Genomic DNA, 20012 nt, shown 5'->3' with positions numbered 1-20012 from the left:
CAGTGACTGACTTCATATTTCATGTGTAATTAAACAAACAGCTGTACGGGCTGTAGGTGTGTAAGAAGAGCATTGGTGGGCTGAGATGTTTGTGTCTACACACGTATGAGCTCTGAAACACACAGTGTGTTATATTCGGTTTTCAGTGTGAGGTGGATGTTACACACATGCACTTATTTGCATTTTCCTTTCTCATGAATGAGCACACTGTCGTGATTGACTGGGCAATGTAGGACGGCAGGTACACACCATGGAAACCACTGTGTTCAGAAATAATCAATCACTGCCTTTCAGTGTGATTCAATTTCATTCACAAAGAGCTGGGGAGCAATTTCAAATTGGAAATGCCACTTGACTTCAAGTAGGGGAGAAAGAGGGTGAAGGAAGAGATGGAGGACTGAACTGATTCATTTCAGGCTTTGTTAAGGTAGATATTTTTTTCCAACACAGTGTGGTTAAACTGAGGTCTATGGAGCTTCAGTAATCATGTGTGTGTGTGTGTGTGTGTGTGTGTGTGTGTGTGTGTGTGTGTGTGTGTGTGTGTGTGTGTGTGTGTGTGTGTGTGTGAGGGTGCGTGGATGGTGGGTATCGCAGGGTCATGCATTTAGGTTGTTAGTTTTGAATTATAAGACATTTAGCAGAGATATAAGTTTGGCTGGCAGCATCTGTGCCTCTGTTTTGTCTCATTGTCATTGTTATGTAAAGTTTGAATGCGAGTCTGTGAACATTCAAACTTTAATGAAAATGTATTTTATTTACTGAATTCTGAATCTCACACTTTTACATCCATGTGAATGTGGCACACATGTTTTATACAAGGTCTTAAATAATCAGGCCCCATCTTATCTCAATGACCTTGTAGTACCATATCACCCTATTAGAGCACTTCGCTCTCGCTCTGCAGGCCTACTTGTTGTTCCTAGAGTATTTAAAAGTAGAATGGGAGGCAGAGCCTTCAGTTTTCAGGCCCCTCTTCTGTGGAACCAGCTTCCAGTTTGGATTCAGGAGACAGACACTATCTCTACTTTCAAGATTAGGCTTCAAACTTTCCTTTTTGCTAAAGCATATAGTTAGGGCTGGACCAGGTGACCCTGAATCCTCCCTTAGTTATGCTGCAATAGACGTAGGCTGCCGGAGATTCCCATGATGCACTGGGTGTTTCCTCTTCACTAAATACGTGATTATACACCACTCTGCATTGAATCATTAGTCATTATTAATCTCTGTCTCTCTTCCACAGCGTGTCTTTGGCCTGTCTTCCTCCCCTCACCCCTACCACTCGTGTAGATGAGCTTCATTTTGCTGGAGGCTTCTTCCTATTTAAAGGGGGGGTTTCCTTCCCACTGTCTCCAAAGGTTTTGCTCAAAGAGGGTTTTGTTTTTTTTATTATGGTCGGGTCTTTATCTTACAATATGAAGCGACTTGAGGCAACAGTTGTTTTGATTTGGCACTAAATAAATAAAATTGGATTCAATTAAAGCTTTTTGCAGCTGGACTAAAGCTGCTGTGCTGATCAGGTTTAAATAGAAAAAACAGAAAAACATCTGAAATCTATCTGAAAATTGGGGGTGTGTGGGGAGGCAAATTTCTCATGACACACACAGTATATACACAGAGTGTGAATGACAATGAAACACGCTCCTTTGCATCGAGCCCACATCAGCATTCCTGAGCCCGGAGTCCTATTAGTCCCACTGTGATAGACAGCTGCCCCTCCTAATCCCCCATCACTCTCACACACACTCACTAGCACTGCACACACTGCAACATGCTCACTCAATTAAAGTCTGGCCTTCCACCCTTTCTGGAAACTGTCAGAGGGTGTTGCACCACCATATCTGCGTGAGCACGCGTCTGTCTGTGTGCGTCGTGTGGTGTGTCAGTAAGTGACAGTGACACACGATGAAAATGTGTGTGTGCGTACCAGGAAGCACCGTCAGCTAAAAGAAAAACCCGAGGACACATTAAAATACCGAAATCTGTTCCACACTTGAGCATTTCCTAAAACTAGTTTCAAACAACTAAATCCAGAGTTATGGTAAAAAATATGTATTAGTGCTGTCAATAAATTGAAAAATTAAGTAATTAATCTCACAATTTTCTGTAATCAATTGTGAGGAAGTTAAGCTTGTAACTGACATTTATGCAATATAATGAAGTAAATGTAGAATAAACACAAAGAATGTGTTTTGTACGTGCTTTGTCTCTAGGGGCCACCGTAAATATACTTTTATTTATTCACTCCACATAAAATGTAATAAATAAATTATAAAATACAAAAACCAACTATTCACATTTCAACTTTTAACTATTTAAATTTTCAGCTTTTTCCTTTTAAACAAATTTAAAGTGAAACAACACAAAACACTGCAAACCACAACACAATTAAATATAAATTAAGACATGCAAAAGAAAAAGAAGATGCATATTCTCTGTCATATGGACCTGGGATGATTTTTTTGGCAGAGTGTTTTCCTGCTTGGAATTGCATAGATAGGATTCACTGCATGAATAAACTTTCTGAATCCTTTATCGTCCACAACTGAAAATAATTGTGGATGATTACTATAATAATAATAATGATAATAACTATACCTTTCTGATGTGACGATGTTGTCTGTTGTTGTTGTCCCTGGCTCTCTTTCTCTCTCTCTCCCTCCCGCTCAGTTCCTGTGCTACTGTGAGTGTAACTACTCCCCACCCCCCACCCCACCCCGCTCAGTGCAAGCACACAGCTCACGTGCGGCGTGAAGTGAAAAAAAGGGCGTAAAGACATGTAGTTGTAAAAAGAGAGAGGGTGAGAGAAAAAACAAACAAAAATAACCGGCTCGTGTCGTTCACTTCAAAGAGTCGGTTCTAAGAGCCGTTGGAGCAGCCTTTCAACGCCTCTCTCTGTCTCTCGCTAGCAAAGTTGACCCAGACAACAAAGTAAAGCTAGTTTTCAGCTACGAACCCGACGTATCAGCCAGAGGTCCCTTTACTACGGTTCGGAGCCGCGGAGGAATAGTTTTCTATACGAGATCGCTGCAAAAAGTGCAGCCTTACCTAATGTCCACCTACTGTTACTCATTTATATTAAAATTTAAACATCTGGTTGGTGTTGGTGTGGAGAGTAACCTTCAGTAATAGTCATAAATCACACAGCAATAGAACATTCATGAAGTTGTAAAATTCATGATAATATATTAAGTAATCCAAAGTATTCAGAATACGTTACTCTCATTGAGTAACGTAACAGAATATGTTACAAAATACATTTCGGGTAATGTAATCTGTAATCTGTAGTGGAATACATTTTAACAGTAACCTTCCCAACACTGTGCACACTCAGTTGTCATATTCAGCAGAATATTTCACTGAATTTCACACATATGTAACAAAGTAAATACAATCTGAAATTTTGTTAAAATTGCGTACTTGAAGTATGTGCAACAGAATAATTAGCAACAAACTCTGTAAAGGAAAAGGATTGTGATGTTATTTCTCATCAAAGTCTGTGCTTCCATAAACTGGACACCTTTGGGAACAATCAGGGATTTTCATAAAAGTCTGTGTTTTCCTTCTTCTTTGTACGACTGGATCCAGTCCATCCACCGCTGCTTCCACAACACCTGATCAGCCTGAGCAGATAAAGTGCTTTCTACTAGTCCTGTTCACTCAGTCACACACCTTCATTTATTCATGCATCTCTTTGAGTCGTTCTCCAGCTGTCCTTCGTGCTTCTCTGTAGAGCCTGAGTGAGGCAGAAGCTGGGTTCAGTGTTTTGACTGTGCTACAAAGGCCCTTGTTTTCAGTACTGTTGTATGGACACAGGTCAGCCATGCATTGTTTGCTATCCCACTCTGAGCTGGGAGGTAGCTTTGTTAAACTACATATGTCCAGTTTTGGTTGGTTTCCACCTTTTATTGTTTCTTTTTCAGAGTAAAGTCAATCCATTCAATAAGACGCTCTTATCTGTGATTGATGGCACAGAGAGCCGAGGAAAGTCTGTGTGTGAAAAGTCAGCGCTGCTGTGTTCTTGATCGGTTACAGAGGTGGTCTGTTTTTTAACACATGTAAATGTTGTTGAAGATCTCCGTGCATCTTCCCGTGTCGGGGTTGAACTGAGACTGCCTTGATCCAAACCAGCCCAGCTCAGCCGTGTGTGACATGCGCAGTGATGAAGGAGACCAAATTCAAACACTGATAAAGTGAAATTCTAGGTTCCCTGGTGGCACTTTGACCCATATAGTCTAATATGTATGCTAAGCCCCTCACTCCTTACACCCTGATTGGAATTTGATTAGCAGCACATCCAGAGGAAGCCTGTGGGCCGGTCTCATCGAGCAGCACTTTGACTGGTGGAAACCACTGGGTGGAATCCAGATGTGGGCCGGTGGATCCAATCATCAAAGTCCCACCAGGTGAAGGAGACAAGATCCTTTTACCTGTGCTGGCAGGATGTTGCACTAGCTAGCAAGTTAGTGTTCAGGGTCAGCTGAGTATAATGCTGGACTGTCACATGTATGCACTTCCAGCTCACTGACCACTTCAAAGCTTTTCAGTCGTCAGTGAACATAGTTTGTTAACTGCTATGTTTTCCATCTGTGATGGTGAGAAGCCAATCAATGTGCTTTGATCTTCAATGGAAATTTGTGGACTGGATACACTGAAAAAAAGGGATTGGCCAACTCTTGGATTTACGTAAGCATCTTGCGTGTATTTAACATAAGTGCCTCATGCTTTAAAGTTAAGTGTAACTATATAGTGTAGAAACTACATGATATGCAGAGAGGCTAGATTAAATTGTTCATATCATGTTCGAGTGAAGTAAGTCAATAACTTTCAGTCCCGTATGCTTTGGATCGTGGTTTTAGAAAGGCATCCATCTCAGTCAAATCGAGTTGCCTCCACTACTTTTTTTGGTATACTGAAAAAAGTAAATTGGGTGTTTGTTACCTTAAAAAAGTCTAACTTGTAATTTAAACACAATAATTTCATGCTTCTATGAACGTAATTAAATCATGAAGGATCTGTACGAAATTCAACAACTTACTTTGTCCTTGTTGAGATGACATGATACAATCTAGTAAGAGTGGTTAGTTGCTAAACGCATGAAATTCACAAGATTGCACGAGATGTCAAACTTTAGGAAAATCACAAAACGTACAAAAAATTCTGCATCAAGCCTTGAAATCATAGCTTTCCTTTGTTAAGTCTGGATTGGTGGCATGGTGGTTGGTGCTGTTGCGTCACAGTAGAAGATCCTGGGTTCAAATCCACAATCTGGCTAGTTTGCACTGGTTTCTCTCTGGGTATTCTGGTTTCTTCCCACAGTTAAAAGTCGTGCAGTTGTTAGAGTTAGGTTAATTGATGATTCTAAATTACCTCTCAATGTAAGTGCAAATGGTTGTTTGTGACAGACTTGTGAGTTGTCTAGGGTGTACCCTGCCTAACAATTCAGGGTTATTTCCCAGCCCCCCTGCAACCGCTTCAATCGTGTTTTATGAACACAAAATGCACATGTTTATTGAATATGAAAAAGTTGTGTTGATTGAACACAATTGTTTAAGTTTCTGCCAAAGCAAAACATTTGTGTGCAACCAATGTCCACTATTGAATCAAGTAAATCCAACATGGCCTTTTTTTCAGTGTACAAAGATAAGAAACAAAGTCCTTTTGGAGCATCAGTGATGCTGATGTGTTCTGATTTGTACGTCAGAGGGGAACGTGGACTGTGACAGAGGTCCTCTGTAATTCTGTAGTGTTGCCGTCAGTCTGCTCTGGTCCTTTAAATGATCTTAAAACAGAAAACTTGTAAAGACAAAGGCTCCTAAAGGCACCAAAGTTTCTCTTTAAATGGTTTGTGGAAAAAGCAGCAGTCACAAAATTCAGGTTTTATTTCTCTGTTACAAACAAACTTAATTATTTATCACCACCATTGAATGAGTCTGGTCTATAATAACTTTAACCACTATTTAAATCACAGAAACCTCATGTTCACAAGTGTAAACTACATATTTGAACAGTTTTAACAACAGGAAGCAGATCTACATAGTAAAATTAGGGACTACATTTATCATCCTTTTATGAATCAGTGTTTCACTGAAATATTTGGTGAATGGTTTCAGCTCCTTTAAATGAGATACCAAAAAGTAGAGTGATGCTACTGGTTCATGTTAGATGTTACATCTCCAGGTGTGTGAGCCGTTAATGACTGCACGGTGACTAAATACACGTGTTTAACAAGTGTCAGAACTATTATCACCCAGTTTGTCTCCCAGTTTCCCATATGGAAAAGAAATAGTAAAAACTTATATGTGATTACTCATGAAAGTGGCCACTTTCTCATTACTTTCATACATTGTTTTAGTAAGTTTCCAAAACATACAAGTTTCATTATATAATTTTTCAAGGGATCTTATATCTGTTTTCACTCTTATATGCTTTTCATACAAGTTTCACACAAGTTTGAAACACTGTAGAAATAGTCAACTGGTGAAGAGCTCAAATCTGCTACAACTCAAATTCAAGAAAGTTTGAAAAGAGTAACAGTGCTGTAGAAAATGTAAATAAAACCAAAATGACTTGTAACAGTTGTCACATAAAGAATATTAATTAAATCTTACAAAGAGAAAACTCAGTTTTTTAAAAAGTTTATTGACCCTTCCGATGAAATAACACAAAGAAATATTCATTTGCATTTGCTACATCTAGAATTTTTGGGGGGTAACTTATTTCCTAAAAATATATTATGTAATTTATTTAGAGAAATGCAGACGTATTGTTTTGTTTGTTGATGTTTTAATGGACTGAAGCAAACTCTGACATTCCCCACATAGCAGACAGGTCTGGCCCGGATCTGGCATCAAGCCGGCACTGCTGACTGACTGGTGTCATGGTTTATGTCAACCAGATGTGGGCCAGGTCTGGCAATGATGCACTATTTATGTTCCTGTTTTCCCATTTTAGTTAGAAGACCCAAATGCCATGTTGCAATACTATACTGCTATGGTAGCCAACGTTTCAAATTCAGGTTTGAACAGAGTTTCTCGTTATGAGCACTGAGTACACCTGTGCAATCAGCAGCTGGTCCATCCAGATCCCATCCATGCAGAAACGTACATACATGTTTCACAGCGACAGAGGTTTGATGTGTGTGAATGACTAAATGTAGTGTTTGGGGTCCTTAGGGACTAAGTAAAGCGCTATTCAAATACAGGCCATCTCAGGCTCGCCTCCACAGTGTCCCGTTCTCCCGTCTTCCTCCCCTCGTTGACAGCCAGTCGCAGCAGATGGCCCCGCCCCTCCCTGAGCCTGGTCCTGCCGGAGGTTTCTTCCTGTTTAAAGGGAGTTTTTCCTTCCCACCCTGACCAAGTGTTAGCTCATAGCGGCTCATCTGATTGTTGAGGTACTCTCTGTATTATTTTAGGGTTACAATATAGATATAAATACTAGTCACCTTGAAGATTTTAATTTTAAATAAATCTAAAAACTGAACGTGGGGTTTGGTGTGTGTCCCTTATTACGGTTATTTCAACAATTCAACAATTTATTCAACAACATGTAAAGTCACAGTGCTGACTGGTAACTAAAACAGGATCTGCCAGTTACAGGAAATGACATCGTGTCATTTTATTGTAATTATTTTATTTATAAGATCTTGAAACATTACATCTGTTTTTTGTTTTTTTTGTTTCCACAAAATACCTGGTGCTGAGGCCAAACGATATATAATTCAGTGTCTATCAGATATATTTTAATTTGCATAGAGTTATTATAAAAATTGCACAAAAAGTCTATAAAATATAAAAGATTTCTCTTTTATAGACTTTTTTGCCTCCAAGCAGCAGTGCTGACATCTTTGCAGCTTTAGCCAAAGTAACAATAAGACAGAGGAAAGTTTTCTTATCATTTAGGAAAATATTTCTGTTGAAGAATGAACTCACATGTCTCAATGCACATTTTACATTGGCATGAATAAGGCTACGTTCACACTGCAGGTGAAAGCGCATCAAATCCGACTTCTTTGACCCTCTGCGACACATATCCATCATGGTGACAGTGTGAACGGCACAAATCCGATATTTTCAAATCCGATCTGGGTCACTTTCGTATGTGGTGCTGAATCAGACACATATCTGATGTTTTAGAAAGCGACTGCTGTTTGATGGTCACGTCGCATTAAATCCGTCTTTTACGTCACTGACACAAGACAGACGCCAACTATCAGCGCCGGAGAAGACATCGCGAACCTTCCTGGCCCTCCAGTGAAACTGTTGGGAACAACGTGAACATTTTATTTGTTCTGTATAACCTGCAGATTCTGACAGAAATCTGCAGCTATCCTTTGAAGCACCGCTCCTCTGAAACAGCAACAAGGATCATTATTAGATTATCTACATTATTATGTAAATAACAAAATAACTTAAAGCAAAAAATTGGGAAACGTAAAGTCCGAAGTCTTTATATTAACGTCCATCAGTCAAACATACTGTTGCTCTGGGTCTAAACAGAGCGCGTTGTGTGTGACGTCTTCTTTTGCGCATGCGGCCGCTTTGAGCGTTCACACTAGAGCATTTCACTACATATCGTACTGTGTATGACTGTGTACGTGACAAATTAAAAAAAAAATTTGAATTTAGAGCGCGTTTGCTGTCACATTTTATTTGTAGTGTGAACGAGCAGACAAAAACATCGGATTTGATCAAAAAATCTGAATTGAGCATTAAGACCTGCAGTGTGAACGTAGCCTAAGACAATGAAAGAAGGAAATATGACCTACACTGGCACTTCTCATTGCACCTTTAACCAACACAAATGAATTACAGTTTGTACCTGGATGCTTGTGGGAGACCTCTGAATCTGCTAATGCTAGTTCTTCCAGTTTGGGGTCACAGCCTTTAACACTTATACTGTTTAACCTGTTTCCCATGGCTCCATCAGACCTCGGTACCTGTAGATCTCCTACATATGTGTTTCTGGCTTTTAAATAACTTTGTCTTCAGTCCTGATTGAAGGCGCATCATACATGTGGTATTTGTTCAAAGTGGCATGGGGATGTTCCTGGTAGGGACGCTGCAGGTCACTGATGCATGTTCACTGGAACACTTGGTGCACTGTAGATGGCTTTGAAGTTGACTTGTGATGTTTTTCCCACCAACACTGGATTCAAGCACTCCTGCAGCCATGTGTGTGCCACTGTGTCACTGACTTGGAGCTTGGCTGCTGTGAGTGGGCTGTAGCTCAGCAGGTGGAGGTGATCCAGTCCTGGCTGCTCCGGTCTGGGTATCCTTGAGCAAGAACCCCAAGCTGCTCTGTGATGCAGAAGGACCGACACGGCTCTGAATGCTCACTTTCAGCTTTTTTACTTATTCACACAGCCGTGCTGTCAGCTCTCGCTGCTCCAGCTCTCTGCCGCTCAGACCTCCTCTCGCATCCAGCCGCTGCTGAAGCAGGGAAGGCACGATTAGATGATGTTTGCCCTCCCTGACACCACACCCCGAACCCGCTGCTTCGAGCCACCAACCACACCCCCCAACAGTGAATATTACATGGAAGCTCCTGGGTGTATAAAGAAGTGCGAGGCCACACAACTCCTATAAAGGATGAAAATGGTAAAATTGTGCTTTAACTTAGATTGCATTTAAATGTCAAATATATAAGTAGACTTTTTGTGTATTAGCAATATTAATTTGAAATATCTTCTACAAGACAGAACCAAGACTTGTTTATACACACAAAGCCTCCCTGTGTGTGTGTGTCTGCACTGAGCTTGTCATAGTCAGCCGGGTGTACCTGCAGTGTCACAAGCTTTGTGTAGGGTCTGATTGAATTGGGCACAAAGGCAGATTTACATATGTTTGCAACTGTTACAGGGGTTAGTGAATATCATGTAGCAGATCTACGGGGAGCTGGCAGCCAGTGGACTTGCATCACACTCTGAATCCTAAACAGTCTCCTCTCTGCACTGGACTCACTGCTCTATTCTCCTCTGAATGAACACGGCTTCTGTCTTGCTTGCTCTGGCTGTGCCTCTCTCCTGCCGACGTTTTTGTTCTGTAACTATCGTCGCACACACACTCATTGACACACATACGGCTCGGGTCGTGGAGTATCCCCGCACGGCCGGTGAGGGACTGGGAGTGTCGGGCAATCTCTGCTCAGCCGAGTGTTAAATTAGATTCTGTTGCTTCTGTGTGTGTGTGTGTGTGTGTGTGTGTGTGTGTGTGTGTGTGTGTGTGTGTGTGTGTGTGTGTGTGTGTGTGTGTGTGTGTGTGTGTGTGAGTGAGACACACTCGTTCATAACTCACTTACAGGGACTGGGTCACTGTCACACACACTGGTACTCACATCAGGAAAATGATCAGTAGTGTAAAGTCGTGCAGCTTTCCTCACGATGATGCTGATGCAGAGTCGTCCTGATCTCTTCTTCTTTCTTTAAACCCGTCTTGTCATCAGACAGAGGTGTTTCCTGACGATGTCACTGAGCCTACTTTATTCGACATAACAGATAAGAAGATATTTCCATGTAACGCTGATACTAAATAATTATGTTATTGGCTCCCTTGATCATAGCTTACTGTTACATGTGTGACTTGATGTGTGTCACTGACGCTTCACGTGTTTTTGTTATATTTCTGCAGCACATTTTTAAAACAGACTCATAAGGTGTTAAACAAAAAAGCAACATTTAAAAAAAAGCTCCAACAGAATTCAAATATTATTTAAAAAATTCAATGAAAACACAATTTTGTCTTAACTAGCAAAAAACAGCCAAACAATGCAAACAGGTTTGAAAGAAGATTTAACACAGGAGCCTTCAAAGGGCCATTTTGACTATAAATACTGTAAATCTGTTGAAAATACCCTCAGCTCATATTTTATGACCTAAAAAACTGAAGAAGGAGTTTGTTCATAAACAAGCAGCATGACTGCACGCTGGTTAGCACAGTGAAGCCATCCGGGGTTGGACTCCTCCACCTGTCTGGAGTTTGTGTTTCTTCCACATGAGCTTCCTCCCTGCAGCTGCTCGGGGTAACTGCTGTTTTAAATCATGTGAAGGGCTCTCTGTCTCTCTATGCTCGTCCGGGCGACCTGTCCAGGGTGTAGCTGACTTCTCACCCCACCACAGCTCGCTGGCTGACCTGAGCAGCCCTGACTGTGAAGAATAATCTAAGAAAATAAAGAGTGAAATGTGCAGACTGAAGAGGAGGCGTGTGGATAGCTCTGATGAAGAAGAGTCAGGTTTAGTTTCAAAATTTTATTATTGTAAAATCTATCGTACAATATAAAGCACCTTGAGGCAACTGTTGTTGTGACTTGGTGTAAATAAAACTGAAACAAACTGAAAATTCTCTGGACTCTACATGTCCTCACTTCTTACAGACAGGAACAAGTTTATGTATAAATCTTGACCAGAGAACCTTAAAATTGGATTTTTTAATTAATTGCATCTTTAATCATTTCCAACAGCTATAGAAACTGTCACGAGATTTATTCTAAAAGAAACTTCTTCAGCTGAGAGTCAGAGAGTAGAAACACACATGCTGCAGTTTTTACTTGCAAGGGCGCTCACACCAGAGTGGCCGCCCTGTGACGTGCGCGCTATGTTCTTGCACTTGTCTTTATTTATACACAAGAAGAGTAATACAACAATGAATACATTTGTTTAGTGGAATGTTGATACGTGAGCATGTGCATATGTGGTTGTGTATGTGTGTGCGTGTGCGGTTTGTAGGGGGTGAAACTGCTCGTTCAGCTCTTACTATCGCTGTGGGAAGAAACTGATCTGAAAAGAACAGAACAAGTTTCGTGGTGAACAACAACCTAAGTCATCAAAAGGTTATTATGCAGTATTCTATCAAACTTATATCATTAAAAAGCTTATACTGACTACTAAATACAATTTTATATTGACAGGAATGCTTACAATCATCATATTTCCAATTTTCCACCTGTGTTTGAATGAAACATTTGTACTTTGTACAGGGTGGGCCATTTATATGGATACACGTAATAACAGGGGAATGGTTGGTGATATGAGGGTGGCTGTAGCTCAGGTGGCAGAGCAGGTCAGCCTAATCAGAAGGTCGGTGGTTCGATCCCAGGCTCCCCCCTGGCTGCATGCCAAATATCCTTGGTCAAGATACTAACCCCATGTTTGCCTACTGGTGGTGGTCAGAGGGCCCGGTGGCGCCAGTGTCCGGCAGCCTCGCCTCTGTCAGTGCGCCCCAGGGCAGCTGTGGCTAAATCACCAACCATTCCCCTGTTATTACGTGTATGTAGCTGCCATCACCAGTGTGTGAATGGGTGACTGACTGAATGTAGTGTGAAGCGCTTTGGGGTCCTTAGGGACTAGAATAGCGCTTTACAAATGCAGGCCATTTACCATTAAAGTCCTGTTTGTGGCACATTAGTATATGTGAGGGGGCAAACTCCTCAAGATGGGTGGTGACCATGGTGGCCATTTAGAAGTCAGCCATCTTGGACACAACTGTTTTTTCAATAGGAAGAGGGCCATGTGACACATCAGACTTATTGGTAATGTCACAAGAAAAACAATGGTGTGCTTGGTTTCAGCGTAACTTTAAATAAATAAATAAATAAATGGGTTTTTTTGGTTTGTTTGTTTGTTTTTTGTTTCTTGCTCACAAAATTGTAAAAACAAGAACAAAAAAGAAGACTTTGCATTCATCAGATCCTGTACAACGTTTAAAAAATAATTAGCACCAATTTCACTTATTTACACAGATTTTTAGTCATATACTGTAACATAGATTGTAAACTTTGACACCGATGCACTCTGTAGTGCATCGGTGTCAAACTCTGGCCCGTGGGCCAAATTTGCCCCGCAGCCTAATTACATTTGGCCCGCTAAGCCATACCAAATTCCTATTAGAGCTGGCCTACTGGTATTATACAGCTAATATATATATTGTTTAGTATTAAGCTTTGTTTATTCAGTTTTTCAGCAAAACATGTCCATAAGAAAAGATTCATTCTTATATCTGAAGGAATAAATATATTTCAATAAATATTAACGTTAGACCGCGACTTTGTTCCAGTTTTGAATTTTGGCCCACTGTGTATTTGAGTTTGACACCCCTGCTGTAGTGCATAAAATTTAGGTGGATTCTTCAAACAAATCAATAATAAATATTTTAATAAAAGTAAATAATTTTGTAATTCTTTATGCCACAGTCGACGCAGCTATTACCAAAATCAAAGACAACAATCATGATACAGTGTTGATGCAGGGACAGTAAATGAAACACACACACACACACACACTCTGAGCCATTTCTAAACTGTTATTTTAACATTAATGTTTGTAAACCCTTCATGCATTTAAAATCATGTTTATTTAAATTTGCTGTAAAATGTAACCAGACAGTGAGAGAGGGAGAAATATGTGAATGATGCAGAGACAGATGAATGGATGAAGGAAAAGAGCGACGGATGTATGATTGCACTGATAAGAGGAATCATTTACCAGGGCAATTTGTCGACAAGGATCTGGGGATGTGTCAGTGCGTCAGCGCCTCGGTCGCTTTGATGGATGATGGAAGTTCACTGACTCAAGCAGCCTTTCTCTCTCCCTTTGCCTCACCCTTTGCTTCTCCCTCAGACTACGTCCCTACTCCTCCATTATTACAGCAGCACAGCAAAGTGTGTGTGTGTGTGTGTGTGTGTGTGTGTGTGTGTGTGTGTGTGTGTGTGTGTGTGTGTGTGTGTGTGTGTGTGTGTGTGTGTGCATCACTCGTGTTGTGAGCTACTGTCAAATAGGCCCCACCTCTTTATTAAAAACTGTATTTTGTGTGGCACAATGTGTGGAACAAGGGAAGATACTTTGACACAGTATACTGACCTTAAATTAAAGCTGCTGTTACTGGTTTAGGGATCGATGGTAACAGTACGGTTAAGGTTTAGACAAGTAGACATTACAGTTGTTTAGGGTTAAAAGTAAAACACATAACCAACAATATCCAAGGTCTTTCTTTCATTACTATATAACTGCAGGCTAAAATTTAAAGGTGAAAAGAAGTGTGTGTGCAGATTTAACCTCAACATAAGAAAAGGGAGGAAAAAAATCGCATGTCTCCAAATAGAAGAAGCAAACTCAAATCTATTGTAATGGTAACCTGATGCCTTTGCAGCAGTTTTTATCTTCATCTGTGTATGAAAAGAATCAAAGGAAACTCTGAAACCAAACACAGGCATCTTCCAGAATGATGCCTGTGTCTGGTTTTGCCGCTGCCACCTGCAGTTTGTCCTGCAGTGTCATAGTCCTGTTTTCACTCTGTGTAAATAACGTTTTGACTGCCTTGGTTTATGATCACCTGACACTCTTATCTGTCCGATTTTGATGGGTCAGCGTTTTCTACCCTGTATTGCTGGTGCTCCTCGTCTCCTCGGGCGTCCTCAGCTGTGTCCTCCTGGGTGTGCACAGACCAGGGAGCAGAAGAAGGAGAAGAGCAGGTGTCAGGTGAAGCTCAGCTTGTTGTGGAAGTGGGGTCTCGCTGGTAAGCCATGCTGAGTGTTTCTGATTCCCTGTGCTCAGACAGCTTCCATGGAGGGGATGTTTTCTGCCAAACCCCTTCTTGGACATGCGAGGCCTGATTCTCTGAGACCGTGCTACCTCACGAGGGTCCATCCAGTTTCCCAGTGTTTGGCCCTCCACCAGGATTTAGGTCCTGAAGCTGGAGGATCTTCCCCCTCGCTTAGCATGGTGGTGTTTTATCTAAGGCTAATAAATTATTATTGCTGAACGATTTTATACTTTCCAAATATTAATTTTTTATTTCTTACTGAAATCTGAGCTGTGAGGCAGACTATTCATCCCTCATTGAACTTTTCCCGGATGGTTATTCCTTCATCACATGTGTGGTCATGGAGGAGGCCTCGCTGTGGTGTTTCGGGGCCAGGTCTCCTTTTTTTACCTTTGAACAGTGAACTACAATTCACTAGTCAACACAAGGGTTCCCAGAAGGATTTAGCAGAATTGAGCAGTTGGTGTTTGTCTCCTCCTTTGTTTAATGTCTAAATAGATTTTTCTTATCAAAGCTATTTTTTGATTGTGTAACAGGATGTATATGGTGATACCATAGTGAACCATCTGATGTATGCAGATGATTTAGTGATCTTCTCTCCATACAGTGCCGGCCTTAAACAGTTACTGAGGGTCTGCTCTCGATATGTTTTAGAGTTTGAAGAGTAATATTTTGATTGCCAGAAGTAGGGAAGACTTGTGTCTGTGTGGTACGGTTCTTAAAGTTATGAAATCTTAGGACATTATATATCTGATGATCTGTCTAATGATATGGACTCTTATAGACAATGCCACTTACTGTATGCACAGAGTAACATGCTGAGTCGTAAATGTGGTATGAGCCCCGCTCCACATGCAGACTGGGCTACACTGAATATCTGTGGAGAAGGCAGCATGTGGAGAGCCTTCATGTATATTTGTGATATTTTGGATTTTATTTCATTTGTTTTTCCCCTTCGTCTCTTGCTTTATTGAAGACATCTTTAATGCAGCTTTAATAAAGTGAACTAACTAAATGGTAAATTGACTGGTTCTTATATAGCGCTTTTCTATCCAGAGCAATCAAAGCACTTTACACAACTTGCATTATTCACCCATTACATGATTTTCAATCATATATCTCTTTTAACCCCCAATATGCTTCTCAGCTTCCTGAATAGGTGACTGGACTCATTAAAATTTGGATCGCTGACAGCTTTCTCTGAATGAAGATTAAACAGAAGTACGTCTGTGTGCCTCGGACAGATTTGTGTAGTGAGAGTCCCCTCAGGTTGTTTGTTGAGTCGTCTGTCAGGAATCTCGGGGTAACTCTCAACTCTCACTATGGATCAAATCTCTGGTTCACTGTTGTCTTATCATCTAAGTTAACTACCATTGTGTCGTGCTCTGAACTGAACATGCTCTGAATCATTATTCATGCACTTCTTTCATCACATCATTGTTTACTCGTGTAACCAAAACTGCTGAGAACATCTGTAGGTTGACCACACCGCTGCTGCGAGGCTTCTGACCAAATCAGTGGTCAAATGTCAGTGTTGAAGAAAATACACTACTGTTCAAAGGTTTTAGAACAGCCCAGTTTTTCCAGTTATTTATCGCAATTCAAGTCGTTCAAGTGATGAACAGCTTGAAATGGTACAAAGGTAAGTGGTGAACTGCCAGAGGTTAAAAAAGAAGTAAGTTTGCCCAAAACTGAAACATAATGTACATTTCAGAATTACACAAAAAGGCCTTTTTCAGGGACAACATGGGTTAACAATTTAATCTGTTCTGCAGCAATGGAGGTTGCTCAAGCCTTGAAAGCTGGTGCTACTAATTCCTACAGGTGTTCCAACTTTTCTGGATTAATTGCAGCCCCATCTGTCTGCATAAAGCAGTGTTGAACACACTGTGGTACCAGACCCTCGTCAGCATCAGCTGAACAGTATCGTACTGCGGAAAGTAGTGTTGTTGCAGAAATGGTGAGAAAAAGGCAATTAACAATGGAAGAGAGACCGACCATCATAACACTTATAAATGTGGGTCTGTCCTACAGAGAGACTGCAAAGAAAGTCAAGGTGTCAGTGAGGCCAGTTTCCTTCTGCACTCAGAAACAAACTGTGACAGGAAGAGGTCTGCAAGCCTGAAACTGAATCAGAGGACAAGTTTCTGAGAGTTAACAGCTTGTGTGATGGCGGCTCACAGGACAACAGCTTCAAGCAGCTCAGTCGTGGTCGTAGTGAGAAAGTCTCAGTTTCAGCTGTGAAGAGAAGACTTCAAGCTGCAACAGTATGAGCTGCAGCAAGAAAGCTCGATGTCAGAATAAGATGAAGAGGCTTGGCCCTAGTCGTGGCACATACCAGACCAACTGACATGGATTGCCTGAGTTTAAGAATTTGATTGGACAGTTTAACATCACACATCGTCACAACACTAATAAACTGAAAATAAACTGGCATTTCTACAGCGCTTTTCTAATCTTAGTCAAAGTGCTTTAGATAACCTGTACATTCATCGAGCACATCGTCCTCTGGACTTGAGGACACTTCAAGGCTCCTGTACAAATCTTTTGACCATTGTTGACACTTTGGATACCTTTCAATGACGCCACCATGACTCAAAAATGAGTATGTTAAAAAACATCCACTCTTAATAATGTCTTTTCTGCCCTTATCCACACAGGGTAACCAAGAGGCCCCGGCTCCCCCTGAAGCTATGGCTCAACCTTTCCCACAAGCCCAGTATCCACCTCCTTCACAGAACGGGATTCCTGCTGAGTATGCTACACCCCACACCCACCCACCGGCTGACTACACGGGAACAAGCACAGTGGGCGAGCATACCCTAACACTATACACGGCGACACACACACAGAGTGAGCAGCCAGGAAACGACAGCAGCACTCCAGCTCTTACTACTAACACAGTATCGGTGAGTCTGTATTCACACATTCCTGTGCATTAGTTATCTTTTCTATCACAATGAGCTTCAGCTCGCGTATAAGACTTCATTCATTTCTGGTTAACATAACACTTGAAGCGTGGATTGTTCTTCTGCCTCGTAATCCATCATCACAGAGGTGCTCTTAGAGGCAGGACTTCAACACACAACACTGTAAAAACCTACAGTTATGAACAATGTTCCCTTTAAGCTGCGCAGGTGCGCAATTGCGCACTGCTGGCACGGTCTCTGCACACAGAAAATCTGTGTTGCGCACACAAAAAAAAATCTAACCTGAAATTAAAATTAAAACTTTAACAATCCTGTTTTGCAGTGTGAGTCAGTGACTGGCTGCTCCTGTATGGGATTAGAACGAGGCCACCTTATCCCACAGTCCAGCCAATTATGCGATTCACATTTGTATATACGCAGCTAATCAACGTCGTTGTCTGGCTATGACAGCGTCCTTATGTGCCGACATCGATGTTTTAGCAAAGCGGCTGATGTGGAGTGAAGCCACGTTAATGACAACGTGTACAACCACTGGAGATGTGAGCAGGACAGACGGAACAACTGACGGACAAAGTGTGGACTTTATACCAGTTTATAAATTGTTGATCGGCCGCGTAAAACCAGAGTTATGATAAAATATCTGCAATGTTTGTTTTTCTTCCTGAATACTGTCGTTGTTTATATTTACTGCAGGAAGAAACGGTAAAAACGAAAGCCTGTGAGCAAAAACAAACTCGGCGGTGCTTTGAGATGTGAGAGATTTGCGACGTTTAGCACAAATCTTGTGTAGTTAGTGTGTAGTTAGTGTGTAGTTAGTGTGCAGTTAGTGTGTAGTTAGTGTGTAGTTAGTGTGTAGTTAGTGTGCAGTTAGTGTGTAGTTAGTGTGTAGTTAGTGTGTAGTTAGTGTGCAGTTAGTGTGTAGTTAGTGTGCAGTTAGTGTGTAGTTAGTGTGTAGTTAGTGTGCAGTTAGTGTGTAGTTAGTGTGTAGTTAGTGTGTAGTCAGTGTGTAGTTAGTGTGTAGTTAGTGTGTAGTCAGTGTGTAGTCAGTGTGTAGTTAGTGTGTAGTTAGTGTGTAGTCAGTGTGTAGTTAGTGTGTAGTCAGTGTGTAGTTAGTGTGTAGTCAGTGTGTAGTCAGTGTGTAGTCAGTGTGTAGTTAGTGTGTAGTCAGTGTGTAGTCAGTGTGTAGTTAGTGTGTAGTCAGTGTGTAGTCAGTGTGTAGTTAGTGTGTAGTTAGTGTGTAGTCAGTGTGTAGTCAGTGTGTAGTTAGTGTGTAGTCAGTGTGTAGTCAGTGTGTAGTTAGTGTGTAGTTAGTGTGTAGTCAGTGTGTAGTCAGTGTGTAGTTAGTGTGTAGTTAGTGTGTAGTCAGTGTGTAGTTAGTGTGTAGTCAGTGTGTAGTCAGTGTGTAGTTAGTGTGTAGTCAGTGTGTAGTCAGTGTGTAGTTAGTGTGTAGTCAGTGTGTAGTTAGTGTGTAGTCAGTGTGTAGTTAGTGTGTAGTTAGTGTGTAGTCAGTGTGTAGTTAGTGTGTAGTTAGTGTGTAGTCAGTGTGTAGTTAGTGTGTAGTCAGTGTGTAGTTAGTGTGTAGTCAGTGTGTAGTTAGTGTGTAGTTAGTGTGTAGTCAGTGTGTAGTTAGTGTGTAGTCAGTGTGTAGTTAGTGTGTAGTTAGTGTGTAGTCAGTGTGTAGTTAGTGTGTAGTTAGTGTGTAGTCAGTGTGTAGTTAGTGTGTAGTCAGTGTGTAGTTAGTGTGTAGTCAGTGTGTAGTCAGTGTGTAGTTAGTGTGTAGTCAGTGTGTAGTTAGTGTGTAGTTAGTGTGTAGTTAGTGTGTAGTCAGTGTGTAGTTAGTGTGTAGTTAGTGTGTAGTCAGTGTGTAGTCAGTGTGTAGTTAGTGTGTAGTTAGTGTGTAGTCAGTGTGTAGTTAGTGTGTAGTCAGTGTGTAGTTAGTGTGTAGTTAGTGTGTAGTTAGTGTGTAGTCAGTGTGTAGTTAGTGTGTAGTCAGTGTGTAGTTAGTGTGTAGTTAGTGTGTAGTCAGTGTGTAGTCAGTGTGTAGTCAGTGTGTAGTTAGTGTGTAGTCAGTGTGTAGTTAGTGTGTAGTTAGTGTGTAGTCAGTGTGTAGTTAGTGTGTAGTTAGTGTGTAGTTAGTGTGTAGTCAGTGTGTAGTTAGTGTGTAGTTAGTGTGTAGTCAGTGTGTAGTTAGTGTGTAGTTAGTGTGTAGTCAGTGTGTAGTTAGTGTGTAGTTAGTGTGTAGTCAGTGTGTAGTCAGTGTGTAGTCAGTGTGTAGTTAGTGTGTAGTCAGTGTGTAGTCAGTGTGTAGTTAGTGTGTAGTCAGTGTGTAGTTAGTGTGTAGTTAGTGTGTAGTTAGTGTGTAGTTAGTGTGTAGTGTAGTCAATAGTGTTGTTGTGTGTCAGAACAATGAAGCGACTGCTGAATGTTACAGGTGTTACAGCAGTGACACATCTGCTGTTGTCAGGCCTGCAGGTATCAGGCTGTTGTTCTCCTTCATCTCATAGTGGACAGAAATTATTCTTTGGAGTGAAACAAATAATTTGTGTGGCAT

The 20012-nt window shown here is 41.2% G+C and overlaps 1 protein-coding gene across 3 annotated transcripts in view; it reads left to right on the top strand.

Annotated features, from left to right (window-relative positions):
• rbfox3a (RNA binding fox-1 homolog 3a) overlaps positions 1-20012 on the top strand; it is a 180208-nt gene that overhangs the window by 61345 nt on the left and 98851 nt on the right. For all 3 annotated transcript variants that reach the window (XM_085415427.1, XM_085415429.1, XM_085415428.1), the window contains exon 2: positions 17192-17440. In XM_085415427.1, coding sequence (XP_085271553.1) covers positions 17192-17440 — 249 coding nt within the window. The remainder of the gene's footprint in view (positions 1-17191; positions 17441-20012) is intronic.

Source organism: Rhamphochromis longiceps, linkage group LG8 (assembly GCF_057381845.1).
Source record: "Rhamphochromis longiceps isolate RC_006_pf linkage group LG8, R_longiceps_female_GT1.1, whole genome shotgun sequence".
NCBI classification, from domain to species: Eukaryota; Metazoa; Chordata; class Actinopteri; order Cichliformes; family Cichlidae; genus Rhamphochromis; species Rhamphochromis longiceps.
Note: the sequence above shows the minus strand (reverse complement) of the source record. Positions and strands in the feature narration are given on the sequence as shown.